The 25,540-nt window shown below is 36.7% G+C and overlaps 2 protein-coding genes across 2 annotated transcripts in view; both read right to left on the bottom strand.

The window, feature by feature from the left end:
- Window positions 1-25,540, bottom strand: part of LOC129440906 (LHFPL tetraspan subfamily member 7 protein) — a 195,955-nt gene that overhangs the window by 51,396 nt on the left and 119,019 nt on the right. The window lies entirely within an intron of this gene.
- LOC141358888 (zinc finger protein 862-like) lies at window positions 474-4,552 on the bottom strand. Its single transcript, XM_073860772.1, has 6 exons — window positions 4,239-4,552; window positions 3,201-3,515; window positions 2,874-3,100; window positions 2,295-2,659; window positions 1,805-2,204; window positions 474-1,165 (listed from the first exon to the last, which is right to left on the bottom strand). The coding sequence occupies exons 1-6, from the start codon at window positions 4,436-4,438 to the stop codon at window positions 858-860; spliced, it is 1,815 nt and encodes a 604-aa protein (XP_073716873.1). The 5' UTR covers window positions 4,439-4,552; the 3' UTR covers window positions 474-857.

The following is a 25,540-nucleotide window of genomic DNA, read 5'->3' as shown; positions in this document are numbered from 1 at the left end:
AAAGTGCGTGAGAGGATGCGCGTCTTTCGTTGCTACGCATTCACGAGACGCGCTTTCTGTGACAGCGAGAATAAGGAATGCGTGATCAGATTTTTCATCTGCACATCACGTCAATCATATCATTGTCACAATGCGATCAGCTGGTCGGGACAGAAAAGAGCTGTAACCCGGGGTTACTCAGCTGTCACTCAGCTGCGGAGGGGTTCGTTACAGCTTACATTGACGACACAAGCAAAGATTAGGAGAAACATGCAAAAGATCAAAGATGGCTAGGTATGCAACTCACTAATCTCAAAATGAGTGTATAATAAGTATATCATCATGTTGCTTGCTATGCAGTTACACATAGAGCAGTAATAATATTTTTATACAGAGATGGTACATAGCCAATTCAATACTGTGAGTTAAACAATCCAAAATAAATCAAAACAGAAAATTTTTGGTGGCAAAAATGTAGGCTAATAGTTCCAGGGCTTGACATTAACTTTTTGAGGAACTTGTCCTACGGACAAGTAAATTTATGTTTCACTTGTCCATGCACAAAAATCACTTGTCCGGGTAAAGATTTATAATATCATTTATTTTTTGTGTTTTGCTAATGCAGAATTCGAACAAACCACTGAAAGCATCCAAACACTATCAATATTAATACAATTCAGTTGAAACAGTAGAAACAAATGTAGAAGAAGAAGTTGAAATAAACAGTAGAAGGATTTCCAGTATTTCATAGTATAGTATAATACAAAGTAATACTTTGCACGCTGATAGAGGTAGTGGTGACTCTTGGTGTAATAAATTAAACTATCTGACCTTTATGCAGGCTCTATGCAAGTCATATTGGCAACATAACTAGAACACTATTCATCCTCTGTATCTTCGGACCGACGCCTTGATTCCCAGGGGTTAAATCCTGGGCGCCGCTGCCTTTGGCTGCAGGTCCACCACCTCTCAACCACCAATCCAGCATCAAAGTCTTGCAACTTTGGGCCCTCTATTGACAGAAATAGCAGCCTATGAAGCTGGACTGAGTTGAGGCTAGTCCTCCAGTCAGACTTGACGCGTTTCATAGCTGAGAACCCTCTCTCACACACAGCTGTGCTGACTGGCAGGACCAAGTAAATTTTCAGGAGTGTCACCAAACTCCTGAACCGTTCACATCTCTCATCTGAAAAGACAGTAAAATATAAGGTTATATTTTATCGGTCTTCTTTCATTCTGATGACAGCAACCATACTGAATGGCACTACGTTTGCCTTTTCTGTCTTATACTGTTTAAAAATACCTTAACTGTTGACACTACCCTGCCACCAGGAGGTGGTAGATATGGAAAAATTATATGGATATGGCTATTGAGAATGAACCCCTACAGTTTTGTGTCAAATTCTTACAGTAGTACACACACCTGACTTCAGAATATTTAAGAATGTGTCCCTCATTGGAACAGCTGTTCTTCCCTGAGCAAAGACCTTGTAGTCTTGAAAGTTGGACATGACATCTTCTGTGCTTATGCCCTCCCTACACAGGAGGACACTGAAGTGACTAGTCAGTGCCCTCAGATCCTCCTGACCACTCTCCCTGAATTGAGCACTGCCGTCTGACCTATCCCATTTGGGCCAGCAAGAAGGATCAAAGGCCTTAAATTTACTGACTGGACTGCCACTTTGTAAGTCCCTCAGCTTCTCCTCTAAGTGAAAGATGATAGCATCTGTTTGGATCAAAACAATTATTTGAGTTACGTTATTGCCAATACATTAAATTACACAGGACCAATCTATAATGTAAATAACACTACATTTCTCCTTACCAATCACTGCAGCTCGTTCTGCTTCCAAGCTTGGAACTGTATTTTGAACGTGGAACTGCACTCCTCTGTGTTCTCCATTAGTCTTCACTGCCTCGTAGACTTTGGCCATCTGTGGACCCATTTCTGTCTTGAGTGCTGTCAGGTTCCAGTAACATGTCTCCAGGCTTTCAACCGCTTGACACACCGTGTTGTTGTCTTTCTGGAACTCTTTGCTCAAAAGAGCGAGATGATCCAGTGTGTCACACATGAAGTGTAGGAAGATTAAATGGTGCAGGCTCTTGAGATACCCAGTGACTTGTTTCGCTCTTCCAACGACAGCTGGTGATGGTTTGGGGTTCCTTTCCATGCTTGCCATGTCCTCAAAATGGGCCAGGAGGACAGGGTAACTATCACATACAATCTACAAAAAAGAATTCTTATTACATAATATCCATTTAGCATTACTCATTAATAAAATCTGCTGAAAAGCTGTAGTTAATTTAGCACTGACCTTTGTTGCACGATGCACATATGGTAGCCATCGGGCACCTTGAAGGTTGGATGGCTTTAGTACCTTCTCCTCCAGGGCCTCAGCAATCAGGTGAAGCTCCCTGAGAGCCTTAGGGGAGTAGTGGTACTGGTCATATAGGTTCTTTAGTGTATTCTGAAGCTGTACCATGTTGGCATTTTCTTTAATTGCTTTAGTCACACCCAGCTCCAGGCGATGAGCAACACAGTGTATGGAGATGAGGTATGGAATGTCCCTTAGAAGCTGCGCTGCCACCCCATTTCTGCATCCGACATTGACTGCTGCTCCATCGCTGCCAAATCCCACTAGCCGTTCTTTCCAGTCATCAATGCCAGCTTCTCCAAATGCTTTGAATAAAAAACACAAAAAGAAAAGTCAGTTGAGCACCACACATTAAATGTAGACATGAAAACACAGATATTACATTGCTAAAACAAACCCCTCTGGATTAAGGTAGTTCCAACCAAATCAGTCCCACTTGTCAATTGTTTTCTGCATTTCAATATCATGACATTTCATGTGAAAACACTGTAAATCTACCATCCAACCATTCCACATTACCTGCATAGATGGCATCAAGGATCCCAGAAGCATTTCCATGCTTAACAGCTTGAATGGAGAGGAAAGCATTTACTGGACCCTCGTCTGCCATGAAGCGGATATAGACAGCTTCATTTTCAATGGTGCCACCATCAGTTGCCCCATCAATCATGATGGAGAAATGTTTGGCTTTTCTCAACTTCTCCATGAGCTTTTCCCTCTCCACATCATATATGTTACAAATGAAGCTGCAAAGAACAACATTATTCTGTTAACACTTTGGGCACTGTACACAATAAAGCATTGTTTGGCTACTTTATGTGTTTATTTTGTCTGTGTGTGACATACCGAGCACATGCTTTGTCTGAATTGTAGCTGTCTGGGAGTGTCCCACCAGTCCTGTTGATGAGCCCAAAAAGTTCAGGAAATTGAGTGAAGGGTTGCTCCTGCTTTGCAACGTAATAGGCTGTGTGCATAACGTTTTTCATTTTATTAAAAAAGGCTGGGTCCATTTTTTGTACACTTTGGACTATAGTTGGCACTTCTGCATTAGGACATTTTGCCTTTTCTGCAACAGCACAGTGCTGGTGACGTTTGCTGAGCCCGTGGGACAGCAGTGTGTCATGTCTAAAGGCACTTGTCCCTTTGACCAATGAAGATGAGCTGAAATATTATAAAAAAAATAATATAGGTAACAATTTAGGTGTTATTAAAAAAAATTATTTGTTAAACATTTACACAATTTCTGCAGAATTAAACACTTTCTATTATGTACTGTTTTGCAGCTTCGTCCCAAGATCCCTTGGTAACATTCAGACCATGCAGTTAATTTAATGCTCAACACTTAAACAGGGATTTCATTACTTAAGAGGAATTATTTACTTCGTCATCTTAGTTACATACATTATCAGGGCTTGGAAATAAAGGGACTTGCTAAAGTAGGCAAATGGCTAGTAGAACATAACCTTTCATAATAATTTCAGTAAAAAATTAACTAATTATTATTAATAATTTTATAATAATTTCCAAACTGCAAGACGCAGTGAAAATTTATATAACGTTACAGTTAACAAACTAACGTTAGCTTGCATTGCTAACGACATTGGCTAACTCAAATTCGGTAGGTTCCCTCAGTATTTGCAAGCTATACCTATACTTACTGTATAACTACTATATCTAAAATAATTTTGGACAACAACGGACAATGGATTTTGCCACTTTCTACCCAGCAGAGGCTGATTTACCAAGGGATACTTTAAAACGTGTAAGTTAGCTACTTTACATCTGAACATTAGCTAATATTTAACTGCATTTAACCAATACGAATGCTGTTAATGCTTGTTTACAATACACGGCTGTCGATGCTAATTAGCTAACATCACTTACTTGTCAGCCAGGTTGGGTTGCCGCCGACAGACGCCACAGAACATTTCTCCGTCTTCATAAATAACCCAGTCGAATTCATCTTTCCATCTGGTTAAAAATTTTCGCTCCCGCTTTAATTCATATGGTGCTTTTTGTGTAAGTTGACATGTTTTCGGGGCTTTTCCTGGCACTTGGCCGGGTTGCGGAGCCTGAAGAAACATCGCTCTCCACTCCAGTCTTTTTGCCTCGCAGAAAATATGCCGTCCCGCCCTCTGTGTTCGGCGCGTGCAGCTTGTTTAGTAACAACTATGAGGTGTGTGTGTGTGTGTGTGTGTGTGTAAGTCAGGGCGCTGCGCTCTCTGTTCAATATTCCGCTCGGTGTTTGCGCTTCGCGTTCTGCTCTGTTGTTAACGGCACATAACGTTAAGTAACATTGTTTGAAATTTAACTTGTCCGGTCGGACAACTAATTTTCTTTTACACTTGTCCTTCAAAAAATCCACTTGTCCCGGACAAGCGGACAAGCCTTAATGTCGAGCCCTGAGTTCATAAATGTATTCAGGAATTGAATTTGTTAGTTCAAGGTTTTAGTAGAAAAAGTTTAAGAGAAGGTTAAGAAAAGAGTTACCTTCTGTTATAAAATAATGTAAAAAAAAAGAACTTTGCAGTAGTATTTTATTTATTATTTTTTCATTTTATATATATTTTATATGTTATATTTTAATAAAAAGTGTTTAAAAAAGTGTAAACAAATTGTAAAAAAAAGTTTATAGTAATAAACAACCTGCAGTTTAATGTTTGCATTTCTCCCTTACTGGACGACTTTCTGGAAAACAGCCAGGGAAACCAGGACTACATATCACAGCCTCCGGTCACATCAGAGAAACAGGACTCCTCCTCACTAGATATGTCATTCCTCTCTCCAGCATCCCCACTTTTGACCTTCTCCGGAAAAATGGAGGAACTGGTTTATGCTGGAACTAAACTATCCCACTCTATTGCTGCGAGCCCCCAGCTTTCGACCAGAAAACGGCAACCCCCACAACCACCAAAAACCAGTGGGCCCAGCTCCTCCTCCTCGTCCTGTGAGAGCTCTTCGGTCTCAGACACAACGCCAAGACACACACCCTCCTCCATCTGCTGTAGGTGAACCAAAAACAACTGATAACGGCTCTCAGTGATGTGTGTCCTCCTCCTGTTTTAATCCCCACTAAACAAAAGCAAACTCATTAGACATGCTGTTTTGTTCCTCTTGTTAATGTGATGTCACACTAACAAAGCCCCCGCCCACGGCCACTGACTGACTGGGTAATTTTACTCAATAAGCTTTTCTAAATGTGTTTGTTAGCACGTTTTCATATCACAATCACCCTCTGAAAGTCCAGATTGGCATTGATAAAATATCAGTATGGCTGCCTTCAAGTCCTTCTTGGACCTCCATACCTGCGAGTTCAGAATCACAAAGTGAATTCAAATAATTCTGTATAAAACAAAATGGACGTTTTATATTTCTTGCTCCTTTTTACTTACTGACAAAGGCAGGAACAAAATGAAGAGTAATGCTTGTGCGTCAGGTTAATTGATTTATCTAGATCTTAGAGTATTTAAAAAGTCCATTCTTCTGCACCACAGAGGATGACGGGAAGTGTTTTGTTTAGTAAATGGCTACTTGCTAGCAAGCTTTACGGCTGTACTTCATTAACAGTACACATAATGCACGTAAACTAAATAACAGTGTCAACAACTGAAACTTAATTATGCTCAGTTATACCAATTTACGTTTTAGCTGACACCCTTAAAGAAACTGTGGTTCTTATACAGTCTTTCCAATCTGACCTGAATAACCACCAAATAAAAAATCAATCAATTTGATCATTGACCAGACCCAACAGACTATCACCTCAAGTTTAAGCTACTGGGATGTGTTGTGTTTTACCAGTACTAGTCTAAGGATAACGTTTGGAGAGCTGAGCATGTTTAATAACGGTCACGTCCATGGACTTGGAGTTTGGGAAAGATGAAGACTATTCTGCATTTGATTGATTGTCGCATTAAATTCTCAGTTTAGATTTAACAGATTCAGCTTCCAAGGGTAAGACCCATCGATTTTACCAAAATAGTAAATCACATATAGAAAATGAGACCTGACTGAGTGCCCATGTTTTAAACACACACCACGCACACACAGTTTCTTATGGGGACCTTTTTAAAGACTTCTAATGTTTTTATACTTATAAATGAAGAGCTCAGATGCAAACCCAGCTAAGTGCGTCTGGCATGATTTCTTTATGTATTTATTCAGCATTAAAGGATTAGTCCACTTTCTTAAAAAAAATTCTGATAATTTACTCACCACCATGTCATCCAAAATGTTGATGTCTTTCTTTGTTCAGTCGAGAAGAAATTATGTTTTTTGAGGAAAACATTCCAGGATTTTTCTCACTCTATTGGACTCCAATGGACCCCAACACTTAACAGTTTCAACGCATCTCAATATTGCAGTTTCAAAGGACTCCAAACGATCCCAAACAAGGCATAAGGGTCTTATCTAGCGAAACGATTGTCATTTTTGGCAAGAAAAATAAAAAATATGCATTTTTAAACCACAACTTCTCGTCTGTCTTCGGGTCGTGTGACGCCCCAGCCCGACCTCACGTAATATGTTATCACGTCAAGAGGTCACGGATGACGTATGCAAAACTACGCCCCAGTGTTTACAAATGTGGAGAAAGAGGACCGTTCCGACGTTGTTGTATGTCGAATGATACTACTTAATATCTTTGTGTCAGTTAATTGTTTAAAATGTACGTTTCATATATGTAACATGTGACCTTTCCATGTCATTACGCAGTTACACTGAAAAAAAATATTCATTGAATTTAATCAATTTTTTTAAGGTAAGTGGTTGCAATAAATTTATTTAAGCTACATTTAAACAAAATTTTTATATTTTATTTTACTTTACTAATCTTTTTTGTTTAAATGTAGTTTAGATAAATTGATTGCAACCACTTACCTTAAAAGAATTGATTAAATTCAATGAATCATTTTTTTCAGTGTACGTGAGGTCGCGCTGGCGTGTCACAGGACCGGAGATAGACGTGAAGTTGTGGTTAAAAAAGTGCCAATTTTTTCGCTAGATAAGACCCTTATGCCTTGTTTGTGATCATTTAGAGTCTGAAAGTTGAAACTGCAATTTTAAACTGCATTAAAACTGTTAAGTGTTGGGGTCCATTAAAGTCCATTAAAATAAGAAAAATCCTGGAATATTTTCCTCAAAAAACATAATTTCTTCTCGACTGAACAAAGAAAGACATCAACATTTTGGATGACATGATGGTGAGTAAATAATATGGATTTTTTTTTTTTAAGAAAATTGACTAATCCTTTAATTGTACTCTGCCTAAAAATAATATAACATTTTTGCGGAGTTTAGTTGCTTTTGCATCTGAACTCTTTAAATACTATAACCTAAAATTTCTGCACTTTTACAATTAAAAAAATATATATATATTATATGATTGATTTTATTTGAACACATGGAGGAAACAAAAAAAAAAAACATTATGAACTAAAGAATATTCATAATGCTGTTATAAAACTATTTGACAGAGTATTAACACTTAATGACATTTTAATGACAAATTATATTTGTATCAGTGGTAAAAAGTGGTCAGTTATGTTGTCTTGGTAATGTCAAGTTGTCATGACAAGTTATGATGTATTGGTTTATGGTCATAACAAAGACATCTCAAACAATGTAATCTTTGCATTAAAAATGACATAATTGAACAAATGACAATTAATGACAGTTGTCATAAATGTGCATAAAATCTCATGACACGTGTCATGATTATTAAGGTGTCATGTCAGTCTTATGAACACCCCTTCAAATAAAGTAAAGTGTTACAAAGAACGTTATTTATTATATTTTTATAGTGTTTTTACAAATGAGGATATCCCCAAAAGGAGGTTTTATCAGGTTTTTGCTCACTTTTGGGTACAAATTTGTCCCCAAAATATAGCAGACACACACACACACACACACACACACACACACACACACACACACACACACACACACACACACACACACACACACATTTTTTTTAAACAGGTTTGTAACAACTTGAGGATGCCACATGGGCGGTCCCAAATGATGACAGTTTTAATTTTTGGGTAAACTATCCCTTCAAGTTGTTAACTCATTCCCCGCCAACCATTTTTTTTATTTTGTCTGCCAACATTTCACAAAATGTTTCACAAAATGCCTTCCAGGAAAATGTTATCCTAAAAATATACAAACATACAAATACATCAAACGAAAGAACAGATCCTCTGCTTTCAAACAAACAAACAAACAATAAACAAACCAAACATTTCATCCTATCTATCATTTTTTCTCTGCTTATAATTTTTCTTTAAAAATAATATTTTAGCAAAAAGCTGAAATAATTGGATTTTTGTGAAAGAATTTAGCTAGAGATCAGATTCAGAACAATTATCAAAACATACACTGCAAAAAATGACTTTCTTACTTAGTATTTTTGACTTGTTTTTTTTTAGTAAAAATATATAATTTAAGCGAATTTGTGCAAAAAATCTGCCAATGGAATAAGAAAAAATTTCTTGAATTAAGTGTTTATGAAAAAAGTAAACTTATTTCAAGAAAATATTTCTTATTCCATTGGCAGATTTTTTTTTTAATTTTTTTGCTTGTTTGAAGCACAAATTCACTTAAATTTTATATTTTTTTTTGTCTAAAAACTAGACGTATATTCCTAGGTCATTTTGCTCATCAAGAAAATATATCTTAATTTAAGAATTTTTTAGGTATTTTTACTGAAAACAAGACAAAAATACTAAGTAAGAAAGTCATTTTTTTGCAGTGTACACAGAGTTTGCAATTAAAAAATAACATTTTGGCTTGTTTTTCATAAATTGGGTAAATCGCCATCTAGTGGATAATGTGGTACACTGAAAAAAATGATTCATTCAATTTACACAATTTTTTAAGGTAAGTGGTTCCAATCAATTTATTTAAGCTACATTTAAACAAAAGTGTTTTATTTTACTTTACTAATCTTTTTTTGTTTAAATGTAGCTTAAATAAATTGATTGCAACCACTTACCTTAAAAAATTGAGTAAATTGAATGAATCTTTTTCAGTGTATTGCAGATTAACATTTCATCTGGAAAATTGTTTTTTATGCAAATGTTTTCTCTTAATTGCCGAGAAAATTTGTCAATGGCGGGGAAAGAGTTAAATGCACCACAGTGCAAATTGTAATGGTCTAAAACAAAATGAAGTAAGCATTAGAGATAAGAGATTTATTTCTCAGTAAAAACCCGGCAAATTTAAAGTATGAATAAATAGACAAAAACAATATTTCCACAGGAAGTGGATGGCACACACATAGTGTTCCTGTAGCACAACTGCAATAATAACAATAAAAATGCAAAGATGTTGGTTTGATTTACACACATGCCTTAAATGCACTATAAGTTGCTTTGGATAAAAGTGCCGAATCCACAATTGTAAATATGCATGCACCAAATTTGCATCAAATATGTTAATGTGCAAAAGTTAATATGCATCAGATATGCTTCTAAATCACGTAGTGGCCTAAAAACTTTTCAGGATAAACAAAAAGTAAGACACAGAACTTTAAACCTATAGCAGAGGATTCTGCAGCAGTGGGGCCGGCACCTTGCTATTTCTAAACAATTAAGAAGTAATTGCCAAAACCAGCACAATGCCTTGGTGTAATTTGTGCATTTAATGAATCCATTATGACTAAAGAGCTTGGAATCCCTAAAGACCAAAGAGCTAAAGAACTGAACCCTTAATAGGGTTGACTACTCCATCAACAGTCCGCTGGCTAAAACATGTAGTATCTGTGCAGTACATACGGGATTGAAGACATGTCGGTGTTACCATGTGTGAAGATTACAGAGGCGTTCAGCAAGAATGGAATATGATATTTCGTTAAAATCATTTTTTCAAGTAAAAGACAGATATGGATATAAGACATGAAGATAGCAGTTACGTAGAAAAAACGTCGCTCGATGCGGTTTAATGGCCATTATATAAAAACATGACTCAAGAATGCTGCAATTGACCCATCAAATCAAGTATTCCTGGTGTAATAAGCATAAATGACTGCTTTTGTTATATGTTACAATGCATCACGCAGTGCGTTTAATCAGTGCTTCTTGTTCTCTAGGAGGTCTGACATCCATAAATCAGACATAAAATCCCCACAGGCTCTCCGTCATCTGTCCCGCTAAAGGTCAAAGATACTAATCACACATCTCACGGAGATCTGGCAGAAGTGACAGGGATCATTTTGCTGTGTTTAACAGAGGAATGAACCGAGGCTATTTTCGTGCGTGCAACGGAGCATTAGACCCTTATTATTTCTCTCTCATCTGCTCTCCGAGCTCATCTCTACCTCTACACTGACCACTTTACTCTACTTACAATTGATTTCAGTTCACCTTGCAGAGCGCATACACATACACACACAGTCACCACAGCACACATACAAAATGTGTCCATGCCATATTTCATCTGAATAGGTGACTCTGGACCAAGTCACAAATATATTTGTAGCAATATCCATAATTGGGTCCCCAGTGCTTCTATCAACCTAGAAAATGTGAAAAATGACAGCCCAGTAACTTGTTTTGGTAAACCATTCTCTGCAAGCATGTGAAAAAATGGGTAATTGAAATGTGGCCCCTTGTGTGATGTCAGAAGGGGATAATACCACCCCTTAATCTGCACTATCCAAACACAGCACTACCATTTAGTGCAAAGAGAGAGAGAGAAATAATTAATCAACAAACCACCATTATGGCGTTTAGTGTTTGGGTGATTCTCACAATATTGGACTTATGAGGTGTCATGAAACATTTTGATAAAAAAGTAAATGCTATCGAAATAAGACGCATACAGTTACAAACATCTCTTCATGTACTATTTTGCACATGATTTCAAATGACATCATACAAATCAATTTTGTTTTTTTTCCACATTTAAGGGGAACATTTTCATTACCGCAACGTGTCCATGACTGGATTTTGGTTCTTTGACATGGAAATATTTATAATTAAAAAATCTAAATAATAAAAAGCTTCAGTGCATGTTATATTATAAACATTTACAGTAAAGAAACATGTGGTATTTGGTGATCATTGGTAAATGTAGAGACAATAATAAGGAATATAAATGTGTCCAAGAAAAAAATTTCTCATCCTCCGCAACAATTTTCAATCATTGTTTAAGCCCTCAAGGAACCAAATTTTTTTTTTTAATTGTTGGAAGGGACATCATTAGTCCCTTTCACACATACAGTCTTTACTGGTAATTTACTGGTAAATTGCAGTTAACAGATCATGTGTGAACAGAACCTTTCCAGTAAATCAGTGCTCCCAATTTACCAGTAAGACAGGTTGTAAGATTACCAGTAATTTACCGGTAAGCATTGTGTGTGAACGAAAATTATAGGATTACCGGCATTTAGAACGGTTGACGTCAGACCGTGCTGACAGCTTCGGGCCAATCATAGTGTTTTAATACAGATGACGCGTTTACCCCCGCACTGTTTACGGACGTTTCCACACACATGCTGCTTGAAAGTTGAGCACACCTGAAGTTAATGTCCACATTTCTTCACCAAAGTTGTTAAAAAGAGCTGACCGCCGAATTGCCGACGTTAGCACGCCCTCTGTGAAGCCTAAAGTGCAAACAGTACTGTTGTTAAAAACGCATTTTCGGTTTGACGTCGTCTCATTCAATGTTGTTTGGTCATGAGCAACTTCGCGACTGTTTACCACAGACGTGAAAACAACAAAATACGGACTGTGGATGTGAACGACGTGGATTGTTTACAAATACAACACTGAGCTCGCCGCGTGCTACAGGTACTTCCGCTTTCTCAACGAATTTACCGGTATTTTGATACTGATGTGTGAATGATGTCTTACTGGTAAAATAACAGAACGCCACTGCGTGTGTGAACAGCACATTTTTGTATTTACTGGTAAATTTACCAGAATTACTGTGTGAAAGAGGCTATTGACTGTGACACTCAAGATGGCTACCAGGTAAGCAGTTTTTATTTTTATTCTCCAAATAAAAGTTAAAATTTTGTCATAGTACCTAGACAACTTTTTGGTTCTCATTACCGAAACATGAGTTTGTAAATCCATATATATTTAATGTAATATCATGTTGCGGTAATTATAATTTTTAATAATGATAATCTAAAAAATGTAAATAATTCTATAGAAAATATATTTTTAAATCCTCTAAAAATAATGGTTATAGTTCAGACCTAAATCTTATATGTGCAAAAAAAATTCTGATGCTGGACACCTAAATCTGGATTTTGTGAGAATCACCCATTTGCATTTCATCAACTCATTTGCATTTTAAAGGACACACCCAAAAACAGCACGTTTGCACACATAAATTTGTGGTTACTGTGGTTTAGATACAAACACTATAGTAAAATCATGGTAAATTTAGTAAGGGATAAGCAAGGCCAACTTATCAAAACTTTGTGTTTGTTTACAGATGCTATTTCTTGTCTCGTTCATGTTGTTTTAAAGAAGCACAAAGGAATGCCTCGTGTTTGGACAGGCGTGCTACCGTGCGTGTAATGAACTTGCAATGCGGAGGCAGACGAAAGTAAATAAGGCTTTAGATATCCGGCTTAATGCACTTGGAATCAGAGTAAAATAAAACAATTCACAGCAGAGTAATCTCGTTGCGCAGGTTGCAGTGCTTGCGCCACCGTCGACCCCTGAGTGCACTGTAAAAATACTTTGCTGCCTTAAAATTTTATGTCATGTCAACAGAGATGAGTTGTCACAACTTATAAAATATAGTTAACTTAATTTTATAATTTATAACAACTCACCTGTAGTTATAACAACTCATCTCTAGTCAAGATAAATAATAGTAAATTGAAATGACTTGTAAATCTGAGTTGATTCAACAAAAAACGTTAAGGCAGCAAAGGATTTTTACGGTGTGTTAAAGTAATGAAAATGAGAAATTTTGGGGGGTGCTTATTTGACATTAAATAATGAAATAATGTCACTATGACAAAAAGCCTGAACGGCATCAAATTTAAGCAAAAATTATTTCTTCTCCGTTTTGAATTTTCGGTTTTTCAAGATTCCCCAAAAACTTTAATTGCTCCAGAATTAAAAACTGTAGAGAAAAGGATTAGAAGACAAAAATATTTTAAAGGGTGACAAGAAAGAGACCTACAAAAATATCCATCTGAGATAAAGAAACTAGACACAAGAAAGTAGACTAAACCCCCCCAAAAAAGATGTGTAATTGAAGAAAAAGTGTAGGAGATACTAGAGACTCAATTATAGTGAGACAATAATATTCAGACAGACGGAAAGAAATAAAAAAAGAAAAAAAGAGGGCAGCATACTGTAAAAGTCTGAAAGTAATTACAGAGAAATGAAGATAACCTCTCTCAAGTTTAAACTTTTGAAGTTTAAAGTCAGGTTTAAGCATCTTTGACTCTGACCGCTCTAGGGCTCTTGTGACCTGTTCACCGTTTGACCTCTCTGTCCCTCATGAGTTCATACAAGAGAGCTCAATCCAACATGTCTTACTGTTCAAATCCAGCCCTTCAGGACAGAACAGCGTTAACCTGTGTGAAGCACTTTGACCATGAAATAGCTTTCAAATCAAAGTATGAAAAACAGCCAATGAAATAGAACTATCCATGGACGCTGAATGATTGATTCTGATTGGCTGGCAAACACTCTAAAGCAAGGGTCTTCAACCGGGGGTCCGCGGCCCCCAGGGGGTCCGTGACGGAACTGCAGGGGGTCCGCCAAATGATGTTTGACCACAAGGTATTTTTTGCTAAAACGTAAAATATATGTACAAAAAAATGTTACATGTCCCCTTTAAGTTGTCCACATGCGTGGCCACGAAGGCGCGCGTTCAGTTTAGCAAGCGGACCAAAATAAAATATCTGAAGATTATAAATGTACACTCAGGAAGCAGCAGTAGCGACAGAAAATGCATCATAAAACAGGTAAATCTTATAGGCATGTGTGTCTTTCTTTCAGAATGTCATATTAGAATCAGTGCGACATTGTCTCATCTAAGTTATATTTCTGAACTTGGAAGGCTGTTTCACGCGGTTCAGATTTAAAGCGCTAACTCAACAGACAAATGGCACCACACCGCGTCTGCATTTTAAACTGTGACAAAACTATCGCTCGCATTTAAAAATGTATGAAACGCGCACCATGATGGTGCTTTGTGCAAGATTCATAGTCAGGTTGAAATCCGCCTCTCAAAAAGTTGCCCCAAAGAGATGCGCGCGGACTCATTGCATGTTCTCCTATCTGATATGAAGTTATGCAGAAAATAAACCTGCGTTACTCAAACTCGTGACAATATGACGATATACGAGAAAGGCAACAAACCTCTGAATTATAAAGTAGCACAACCTCTATCCCCACCAGAATAGAGAGTCTTTTTGCCATTCACCATGATCAGTCATCTTTATAAACTGAAAGCCCAGGTTCAGGTAAATTCACAATAAAATGAAAATCTATTACACTGCAAATACATTAAAATAATATTATATTATTATTATTATATTCATATTACTCATATTATTTTTATTATTATTATATTCATATAAAAACTAAATCTACTTTAACAAAAAAATATGCATGTACAACAACAGCATAATAGTGCCAATGTACTGTCTTAATAGTATGGCTGTGTGACAATATGGTTTGTTGCTATTTATAAAACAGTTCCAGTCCTTGATTCTGATTGGTCAATAGTTGTACTATCCACTTTGCGTTGTGCCTAATACGAAAAGGCAGCCTCTCGTACCTTACTGATTACTTAAATATCAGTTTTACACATTTAGTATCAGGGGTTACACTTTATTTTGATAGTCCACTTCAGACATTCTACTAACTATAAATAACTTTGCAACTACATGTCAACTAACTTTTAATATTTTGCAACTATATGTCAACTAACTGTCATTAGTAGACTGTAAGGGTTAGGGTTAGGGAAGAGGTTTGGGTTAGTGGAATAAGTTGACATGCACATGCAAAGATACTTCTAGACAGTTGAATGTCTGTTGAGATATCATTGCAATCAAGTGTTAGTAGATATTAAGCAGACAGTTTACTAATTCTCTAAAGATTGGAAGTTGATAAGTAGTTGATAAGTAGTTGCAAAGTTACTTATTATTAGTAAAATGTCTAAAGTGGACTATCGAAATAAAGTGTTACCGTATCAGGGGGTCCCTGCTCCATGCCTCTCTCATCTAAGGGGTCCCCGACCCAAAAAACGTTGAAGACCTCTGCTCTAAAGGAAGGCAAGAAGTGCATGCTGTGTTGCATCGTGCCATGTATTTAAAACTCAAACGCATTATTTTCTATGAATGTACACACACCAGTGGCGCCTGGCGGTGTTTGACAGTGGCAGTCGGCTGTGTCTCTGGATGCTGCTGAAATTCCTGCCGCGCCACAGAGCACCACTCACATAATTTAACATTAAATAACATCATATTTGTCCCAAAGCGTTAATGAGTCCTTCCAGAAAAACGCAGAGTTTTTTTGTGATTGTTGCAGGCAAAATCCTTGATCTTGCGGCAGGTTTTCTTAAAAAATGCAATGAATTTTATGCAATGAAATTGCGGGAACTTGCCAAAATTGCGAGAACTTCCTAACATTCCCATGACAACAGGGGACATGGCTGCGCATGTGTGAAGCAAATGCAAAATTTTTCAACTTTCTGCTAAGATATATATGACTTTTTGCTACGAAAAAGCGGGGATTATGAAATCATGATGCAAGCCACACATATTTTGCGAGCAGAAATCTGCAATTTGCAGAAATCTGCAATATGCCCGCTGCAAAAAATTATTTTCAAGAAAAAATCTTTTTATTTTTGTGTTGTTTTCAGTAACAATATCTAAAAATTCTTAAATTAAGATGCTTTTGTCTTGATGAGCAAAACGACCCAAGAAAAATAAGTCTAGTTTTTAGACCAAAAATATCAAATGTGATTAAATGTGATAAGTGATTATGTGTATAAAACAAGCAAAAAAATCTGCCAATGGGGTAAGCAAAAAAAATGTGCTTACCCCATTGGCAGACTTTTTGCTGGTTTTATGCAAGCAAAAGACTTATTTTCTTGGGTCGTTTTGCTCATCAAGAAAAAACATCTTTTGACCCAAGAAAATAAGTCTAGTTTTAAAACCAAACATATCAAATTTAAGTGATTTTGTGCATAAAACAAAGAAAATTTTTTTTCTTGAAAATCATTTTTTTCCAGTGCAGACTTTGGCTGATTATTCATTGAATCATGCAAACCCATAACCGCGTTCTTGGGACTGGTTAATGATTAACATATGCTGAAAATGTGCACGTCCGGTGTTTGATATCTGACAATCTGCGATGCGATGCGCTTCTCTTCCCGTATGTTAACTCCAGCATTTTTTTTTAAAAGTTGCCAGTCAGCACCAGCATTTTTAAAGATTTTACAAAAGTTTAATGCCTTCCAGAAAATGTTCTTTTTTAAATAGAAGGCAGTGCTTCTCAAATAGTGGGGCGGGACCCCCAGGGGGGGCTCAAAGCGACACCAGGGGGGGCGCGCGAGCCCCCGGGGAAAATACTTTTTCAGAAAGTGATTTTTTTTGCACCGTCACTTAAAGACATTACACCCCAAACACGCTGATAAGCCGCTTGAGTTTTTTATTATTATTTATTGATTATATTTAATTTAATTTTTCAGTATCAAATGGTCAAAAATATTCTGTAAATAAGGATTGATTTTTTTATTTCAGGCAAATTGATGCATTTTAAGTCTTTACTGTTACAGACTAAAAAACAATGTTAATAAAGTTATTCTTTGTTGTTAGTTGATTGATATAAAATTTTTTGTGATTTCTTTAATGTTAATAAGGATACAATGTTTTGCAGATGTGTCATTTTATAGACAAATGATACTATTTACAGTCGCAGCCAGAGATGTATAGTAACGAAGTAGAACTACTTCACTACTGTACTTAAGTACTAAAAGACAGTATCTGTACTCTACTGAAGTATTATTTTTTTCTCCTACTTCCACTTTTACTTCAGTACATTTTTTCTTTGAGTTTAATACTTTTATTCCAATACATTTTTTATGTGCTGCATAGTTACTCGTTACTCTCAAATGTTACGAATCATGGTCACATGGTGGTCTGAACCAATTGGAGATAGTGAAGGGCGACCCCTCCCTCCCTCTCACTCACAAATATGAGCCGGGGTTGTGGACAAATGTGAAGCGAAGAGAGAACCAAAGTGCGCGAGAAAGACAGAGAGAGAGAGAGAGAGAGAGAGAGAGAGAGAGAGAGAGAGAGAATGCGCAAGAAAGGGCGAGTGTGCGCGAAAGAAGGAAACCTAAATTCAATGAAACACCTTGTACCTTTACCTATTACCATTTTATCGACTAATATTTCATTAATTCTGAATTCTCTATCGCCATATCAGTTAAATTAATCTGAATTATCTGAAGATTCATGTCCTTGTACTCCTGCTACAGCCAAAGGAATTGTGAGTGTCCTTTAGCTTAAACATTTGAAATAATATAAACAATGTTATATTCAAACTTTTGACTGTTTTCTTTAATAACTACATTACACCATACTTGTACTTTTACTTTCAGTACTTGAGTAGTATATTTTAAAATAAACTACTTGCAATACTTAAGTACAAAACATGTTTAATACTTTAGTACTTCCACTTAAGTGCTGTGCTTAAAGAGCACTTCAACTTCTACTCAAGTCCCTTTTTTGATAGAGCACTTGAACTTTTACTCAAGTCTGGGTCGCTAGTACTTTATACATCTCTGGTCGCAGCAGAAAGTTGGGGGGGCGCGAAATGTTTACTTCTTCCTAGGGGGGGGGGGGGGGGGCGTGACAGAATATAATTGAAAAGCACTGCCCTAAGGGGATACTTCCGATCCAAATATGATTGGCGGAAAAACTCGTCCTTGGCAGGGAAGCGTTCTCTCTTAATTGACGAGTTAATGGCGGGGAAAGACTTAAAGGGTGGGCATTATTTTTCTAATAATTACAATCAGGCCTTGACATTAACTTTTTTGCTTACCAGCCAAAGTGGCTAGTGGGATTGGCTGTCTTACCCGCCACAGAGGAAATCTACCTGCATTTGGCAGGTTGGCCGGTGTTAATGTCTGGTCAGGGACAGGCGAGGTCTCTCTATTGCTCCCTTGAGTACCGGGGTTTGTAACAGCAAAGGGAAAATTCACAAAAAAAAATGCACTACTTCTTAGTTTAACAAACACAAAAACAAAAGCTTGCACGTAAAATGCTCATAATGGGAGCTCGATCAAAAAAATATACGTTAAAGTAAAATGATAAAATACCAGTGAAAGTTTATTAATAAAATAAAAAAAATTGTTTTTGGAGCCGAGGTGTGCCAATCCTTGCCTTGATTTACCAACCATGTGCTATCTACACTACTGTAGCACTGTGTAGTTCAATACATTATTTACATTATTTCCAGTGCAAATACTTCACCATTTTACAAACGTCAGCAGTGTTTGGCTGATGCAGTAAATTTTCTAGCAATGCAGCAGTAATTCATCAAATGATGATAAAGCGATGATGGAAAACTACAATCAGATTTATATCCAGACACACAGTGCAGACAAGAAAACCTTCTGCATTTTAAAGAGCTGACTCAGGTGTCTGGATCTCAGTGTTGGAGGGATGCTGTACAATGTCAGGGAAGTTATAGCTGATCCCAGTAGCCTCCCTTCAAAGCAATGCCATAGAAGAAACATTTTGGCAACTCGAGCATTCACTTAAAAACAGTTCCTTATGGTTGTAATATGACTTACGACGTACTGTGCGACTTACAGTGCTATACATTTGATCAGTATCCGTGTCCCCTTGGAATCGAACGCACAACCTTTTGTGCAGCTTAGGCAGTTGAGTAACCGGAAGATCATAGGTAGTATGATGTGTGATACTTACTTTATTTGTTAATCTGACCTCAGTAGAGTTTCATTCCATTTAGGTGTCTGGTTTGGCATGTTTAGTCATCTGAGAGAATTAGGTTTGACGTGTTGAGTGATATGAGGGAGGTTTGTAGTGTTTACAATTAAATAGAGAGAGCCGTGATGTGTTAGCAGTCCAGCGGAGGTTTGGATTGTTTGGTAGTGATGGCACTCATACGCACCGTTGAATGACGATGAAGTATGAACCTGCCATCTCGATTCATGAGCTGTCTGCCATCAACTCGAAGCTCGCGCTGATGCATTTATGTAACTCATCAATAAATGTTTGCAAGCTCGCAGCGGTCTCGGTCTTTGTCGTTTTGTCTGAGGATGTTTATGAGGGTTCTTTTCCGTTTGTACTTTTAATCCTTTGGGACAGGGAGCCGACAATCATCTATAAAAGAGAAAGTAATTACGGCAGATCTCCTTTGCCTGACGATTAAGGATAATTGCTTTTTTATTCGTTCGCTCAGACAAAAACAGTCCTGGCGTTCGGGGAAAGCTGTAACCTTTGCCGAACGACGTTTGATTGATGAGACGACTCATTTTCCTGTATGAAATTATTACTGATCACAATCTGTCTCGTTCTGTTTCTAATTTGCCTAGCTTGGTGTCAAAACCAAAACAGGATGGGTACATTTTAGAAATTTTCATTACTTCAACATCAGATACTTCTGTCTCAAGTGGAAGATGCTCATTCACAGGCTCAAGCTTTTATCTGGGGGATGAACAGAAATGGGTGATTCTTTGACATGGAAATATTTATAATTAAAAAATCTAAAAAATAAAAAGCATTGGTAAATGTAGAGACAAAATAAGAAATATAAATGTGTCCAAGACCAATTTTCTCATCCTTCGCAACAATTTTCAATCATTGTTTAAGCCCTCAAGGAACTAACATTTTCCAAAAAAAAATTGTTGGAAGGGACATAATTGACTGTGACACTCAAGATGGCTACCAGCTAAGCAGTTCTTATTTTTTCTCCAGAAAAAAAGTTCAAATTTTGTTTGTCATAGTACCTAGACAACTTTTTAGTTACCATTACCAAAACATGAGTTTGTAAATGCATATATTTAATGCAATTTCATGTTGCGGTAATGATAATTTAAAAAAAAAATTGTAAAGAAACATGGTATTGGGTAATCATTGGTAAATGTAGAGACAAAATAAGAAATAAAATGTGTCCAAGACCAATTTTCTCAACCTCCGCAACAATTTTCAATCTTTGTTTAAGCCCTCAAGGAATTAAAATTTTTTTAAAAATTGTTGGAAGGGACATAATTGAGTGTGACACTCAAGATGGCTACCAGGTAGGTGTCACGGCGGGATTAAACACCGAATAATGAAACTAAAGATGAACCCAAACGCAGACACGAACTACAAAAATAAACTATAATTTATTAATACAAAACATAAATACCCACGAGGGGGTAAAACAGAATATAAACTAAACACAGGTAAGACACGTAGCAATAACTGGAACAAACAAGAACTAGAAACAGAGCACACGGAGAACATGAAACTCTGAACAAACAACAACGCACGCACACCACACAGAGAACACGAGGGCATAATATAGACAGCACATCAATGGGGAACAGGTGAACATAATTAATCACGTAAGACACGAGTACATAAGGGAGTAGGGTAAAAGTGACAAGACACTGGGAACACGTGTCACACATACATGATGTGAAAACACACGTGTTCCCACATAAACAATGCTGCCCTGAACTTGCCCTCAGAACATAGACCTGAACCTATACTAAGGTCTGGCAAGATCACGACAGCAACAAGACACCGGGAACATGTGGAAGCCACACACACAATGTGATTCCACATGTCCCCACACAGAACATAATACTGTCACGGTCCTGCTAGATGCACTCAGACCTACATCTAGCACAGATGTCTGACAAGACCGTGACAGTAGGCAGTTCCTATTTTTTCTCTCCAGATAAAAGTTCAAATTTTGTTTGTCATAGTACCTAGACAACTTTTTAGTTCTCATTACCAAAACATGAGTTTGTAAATGCATATATTTAATGTAATTTCATGTTGCGGTAATGATCATTTTTTTTTAAAATTGTAAAGAAACGTGGTATTTGGTAATCATTGGTAAATGTAGAGACAAAATAAGAAATATAAATGTGTCCAAGACCAATTTTCTCAACCTCCGCAACAATTTTCAATCCTTGTTTAAGCCCTCAAGGAACTAACATTTTTTAAAAAATTGTTGGAAGGGACATAATTGACTGTGACACTCAAGATGGCTACCAGGTAAGCAGTTTTTATTTTTTCTCTCCAGATAAAGGTTGAAATTTTGTTTGTCATAGTACCTAGACAACTTTTTAGTTCTCATTACCGAAACCTGAGTTTGTTAATGCATACATTTCATGTAATATCATGTTGCGGTAATGAACATTTTTTATAATGATAAACTAAAAAATGTAAATAAATATTTTTTAAATCCTCAAAAAATAATGGTTATAGTAGGTTCAAAAAAATGGCTTCAATGGCTTTAAAAAAAAATCTGATGCTGGACACCTTTTAAGTCTGGATTTCGTGAGAATCACCCAAATGTGTTCGGCATACACACATCTGATTGTACAATCAGAGTGGGACAAAGGCGAGACCGATTTATCAGTCTTCAGCTGAGAGACATTGCTGCCTGCTAAAGACGAATGCACTCACATCCAGGGTTTCATACATTTGTCGTTTCTTCTGGCTTTGAGGACGAGCGTAAAACTGGCACCTGAATGATTATGACTACAGGAGCTGAACAAATCTGGCTAAAAATGGAAAAAACATTCATAAAAGATTGAATGGCAATACCTGAGTAGCAGGATGTTTGATCTAAGAAAACTGGAGGTGTATTGTCATGGGACGTTGAAACATTGTTAAGCTGGTGGCTTAACTGGTTGGTCGCAGATCTGTGTTGATGGCATGTGGATGCCGAACAATGCTAGCACCCACTGTTACTTTTCTCTTTCACATAAGTCAGAGAACCACTGCGTCCCAAGCTGTATATCCGGTGTCCTGCCTGACAGCTGATAAATGTGAGGCTATATTCTTCACCTTGTTACTCACTGCACAGCCAATAACAGGGGGCTTTTGGCTGTTTAATACAACTGAAATACAATTATTTCTTTATTGCCGCACATTCTGCGAGCGGCAGAGATGGATGATGGGTGTGGACTCTAGTCGAAGCAGAACATGTTTTAAAGCTCAGTCAGAACATAAAGAACATCTTCACGCTTTTATGACGTGACACCAAAGGTCAAGAAGCAAGAGCTGAGGATGCAGGAGATGCATTAAGAGGACTATAAAGGACTAGAGGCATTTGGCAATCCTCCTGACATACATATCCTTTATCATATTCTAATATAAAATGACCCATAATCCCTAAGGTCAGTCAAGGATCATATTGTATTAATCAGAATCAGAAGAGTTTTTATTGACCGATATGTTTACACATACAAGGAATTTGTTTTGGTGAAAGAAGCTACCACAGCACAAAAAGAAGGACAGTGACAAGGCACAGATAAAAAAATACAAAAATAAGTAAATAAGAAGTAAATAAGAAAATATAGCTGCAAGCAGCAATACCACGGTCAAGCCAAAAAGGCCATAGAATGATGTATATTTAAGTTTGAATGAGCAGTTTAAAGAACATAAAAAAATGATTTCAGTTGGAAAAACTGCAAAAGTGAGAAAAAGTAAGTTCTTAACCAATGCAATCGTCCCTCTCTTATTAAGAATTTTGAAACACTAGATCTCTAAACACAAAAAGTAAGTGGTGCTTGCTGTGGCAAATCTTGAGACACAAAATGTTACAACAAGTTTAATCTTATGTCTCTACGATGTTCTGATGCAGAGATATAGCTCTTGCAAAACGGTTGTACAATTATGGGGTTGACCCCTAATAAAAGTTGCATTATATTTAAAGGTGACATAGCATGAAAAACTGACTTTTTCAATGTTAAAGTGCTATATTTGGGTGCCCAGTGCTTATACAGTACCATCCTGGAAAATGTGAAAAAAAGCAACCCAGTAACTAAGTTTTGGGAAACCATTCTCTGCAAGCATGTGAAAAAATAAATAAGTCATTTAAATTTAGCCCCCCTTGTGATGTCAGAGGGGGGTGATACCGCCCCTTAATCTGCACTATCCAACCACGGCATTGTCATTTAGTGTAGAGATCAGCTCATTTGCATTCAAAGGACACACCCAAAAATGGCACATTTGTGCTCAGACCTACAATGTGGCAATTTTAACATAATAAATTATCTATATGGTATTTTGAGCTAAAACTTAACATATGTAATCTGGGGACAGAGTTTATTTGACATCTTAAAAAAGTCTTGAGTGAAATGTCTTCTTTAAACATACACAATATACAAATAGACGATATACATATTACATGTATATGTATATTAACACCCAATATATTCCTTTATTTACTGCACTTCTGGTTTTTTAAATATTCGTTATGGTGACATCCCAATGTTTTATGTTTAGTAGGTATGTTTCAATCAGCACATTCTCATGATTTACGTATAAATAGAATTCAGTATGAAAAGTCTTGCAATAAATATGGCAAATTCCAATTTTAAGTGCATACACTCTAAAAATGTTATTTTTGACACATAATTGGTAAATATTGGACAGAACACATGCTGGGTTAAAAATTGACCCAATGCTGGGTTATTTTAACCTAACTGCTGGGTTATTATTCCCCATGGTTGCATAACAACAACCCAACATTGGGTCATTTTTAACCCAGCACGTGTTCTGTCCAATATTTAACCATTATGGGTCAAAAATAACCCAGCCATTTTTAGAGTGTATGATACGTCAGTCCTTCCCGTTCACTTAATAAAGTGCATCTTTCCGTGTCGTTTTATGTATTGGCTTGTTTCCGATTTTTTTACCATTGTCGCTTGGGTTTGAGGTTAGAACAACTTTTTGTTACTTAAAATGACATCCTAACCCAAACCCCAATTCTAACCCTAACTTCAAGCAACCATGGTTTAACTCTTTCCCGACATTGACAAGTTAACTTTTCAATTAAGAGAAAATGCTTCCCTGCCAATGACGAGTATTTCCGGCTTTCTGCTATACCGCTATTATATTATTCTGCAACTTCTAAAACCTGGAAGTATCGCCCGAGGGGAAACAGCTGTACGTACGTGTAAGTTTTGAGGATCGCTCTGTATCTGATCTCCATTAAAAGTCCTTCACAAAAATTTAATTATCTCAAGTTTTGTCTAAAAATTTTGTGTTTTTGAAGAAACCTACCCATAATTGAGAGGTGATAAAGAGAAGGTAGGATAAAACTTAGAAGGTCTGTTCTTTCATTTGACATATTGTATTGTATGTTTATATATTTAAAGAAGAACATTTTCTGTAAGGCATTACATTTTTGTGGAAAAAAAAACACTGGCGGGGAAAGAGTTAAAAATAGAAAAAAACATGGACAAACCTATATACTAAATGCCATCCTAAAGCAAATCCCAAGTCTAACCCCAAACCCAAGCGACAGAAAAATACAGTATGCTAGGAAATTTTAGACCTCTCCATTTTACTACAGTAAAAACAAAAAAAAGTTACTACAGTTATACCATTATTACCAAAAAAACATGGTTAAACCATGGTTACTGTAGCAAAACCATGGTTCTCCCAACGGTAATCAATACATCGAAATAAACATGGTTAAAAGGAATGAAGAAGAGCAATACTTACAGTAATTCATTATTTTTGTTAATTTCCCAAACAAGCATAACTATTGTGTTATTACTGTGGTAAACACTGCTTTAAACGTCCCAATTCCCAACACCCAGGCAGTTATTTAAACAGGTTGTTTGCCTGTCGCAAGCTACTTATCAATGTCAACTGACCTCATGCCAAAATTAACTTTATTAATCAAATCAGTTTTACTGCATAAAAAAGCAAATAAAATATTAACCCTGTGTTTACAAATGAACATTGTAAAAATCGTGAAGCCTAAAAACACAAGTAACTCAGGGTTAAGAATGACCCTCGATTGAATATTTAATTTGAAAAGCTGTTTGATTCAACCAAAGATGTGCGAGTATTTTTGCAATTTTATGGATTACTGAAAATACGCATATTAAAAAGAAATTCTGAGATGATAAAAATACTTACTTCCAGGAAACCCAACAGAGATCTGCATACATTTAGTTATGTTTTGACAACGTGATTGCAGGCTATATGT

This window comes from Misgurnus anguillicaudatus, chromosome 22 (genome assembly GCF_027580225.2).
Source record: "Misgurnus anguillicaudatus chromosome 22, ASM2758022v2, whole genome shotgun sequence".
NCBI classification, from domain to species: domain Eukaryota; kingdom Metazoa; phylum Chordata; class Actinopteri; order Cypriniformes; family Cobitidae; genus Misgurnus; species Misgurnus anguillicaudatus.
The sequence above is the reverse complement of the archived record's forward strand: the minus strand, read 5'-3'. Positions and strand labels throughout refer to the sequence as shown.

Excerpts from the sequence above, each read along its gene's own strand:
- LOC141358888 (XM_073860772.1), bottom strand. The coding sequence starts at position 4,438 with ATGTTTCTTCAGGCTCCGCAACCCGGCCAAGTGCCAGGAAAAGCCCCG. Across the intron at positions 3,101-3,200 it reads TCAGACAAAGCATGTGCTCG|CTTCATTTGTAACATATATG; the intron begins GTATGTCACACA and ends TGTTCTTTGCAG. Across the intron at positions 2,660-2,873 it reads CCTTGATGCCATCTATGCAG|CATTTGGAGAAGCTGGCATT; the intron begins GTAATGTGGAAT and ends TTTTATTCAAAG.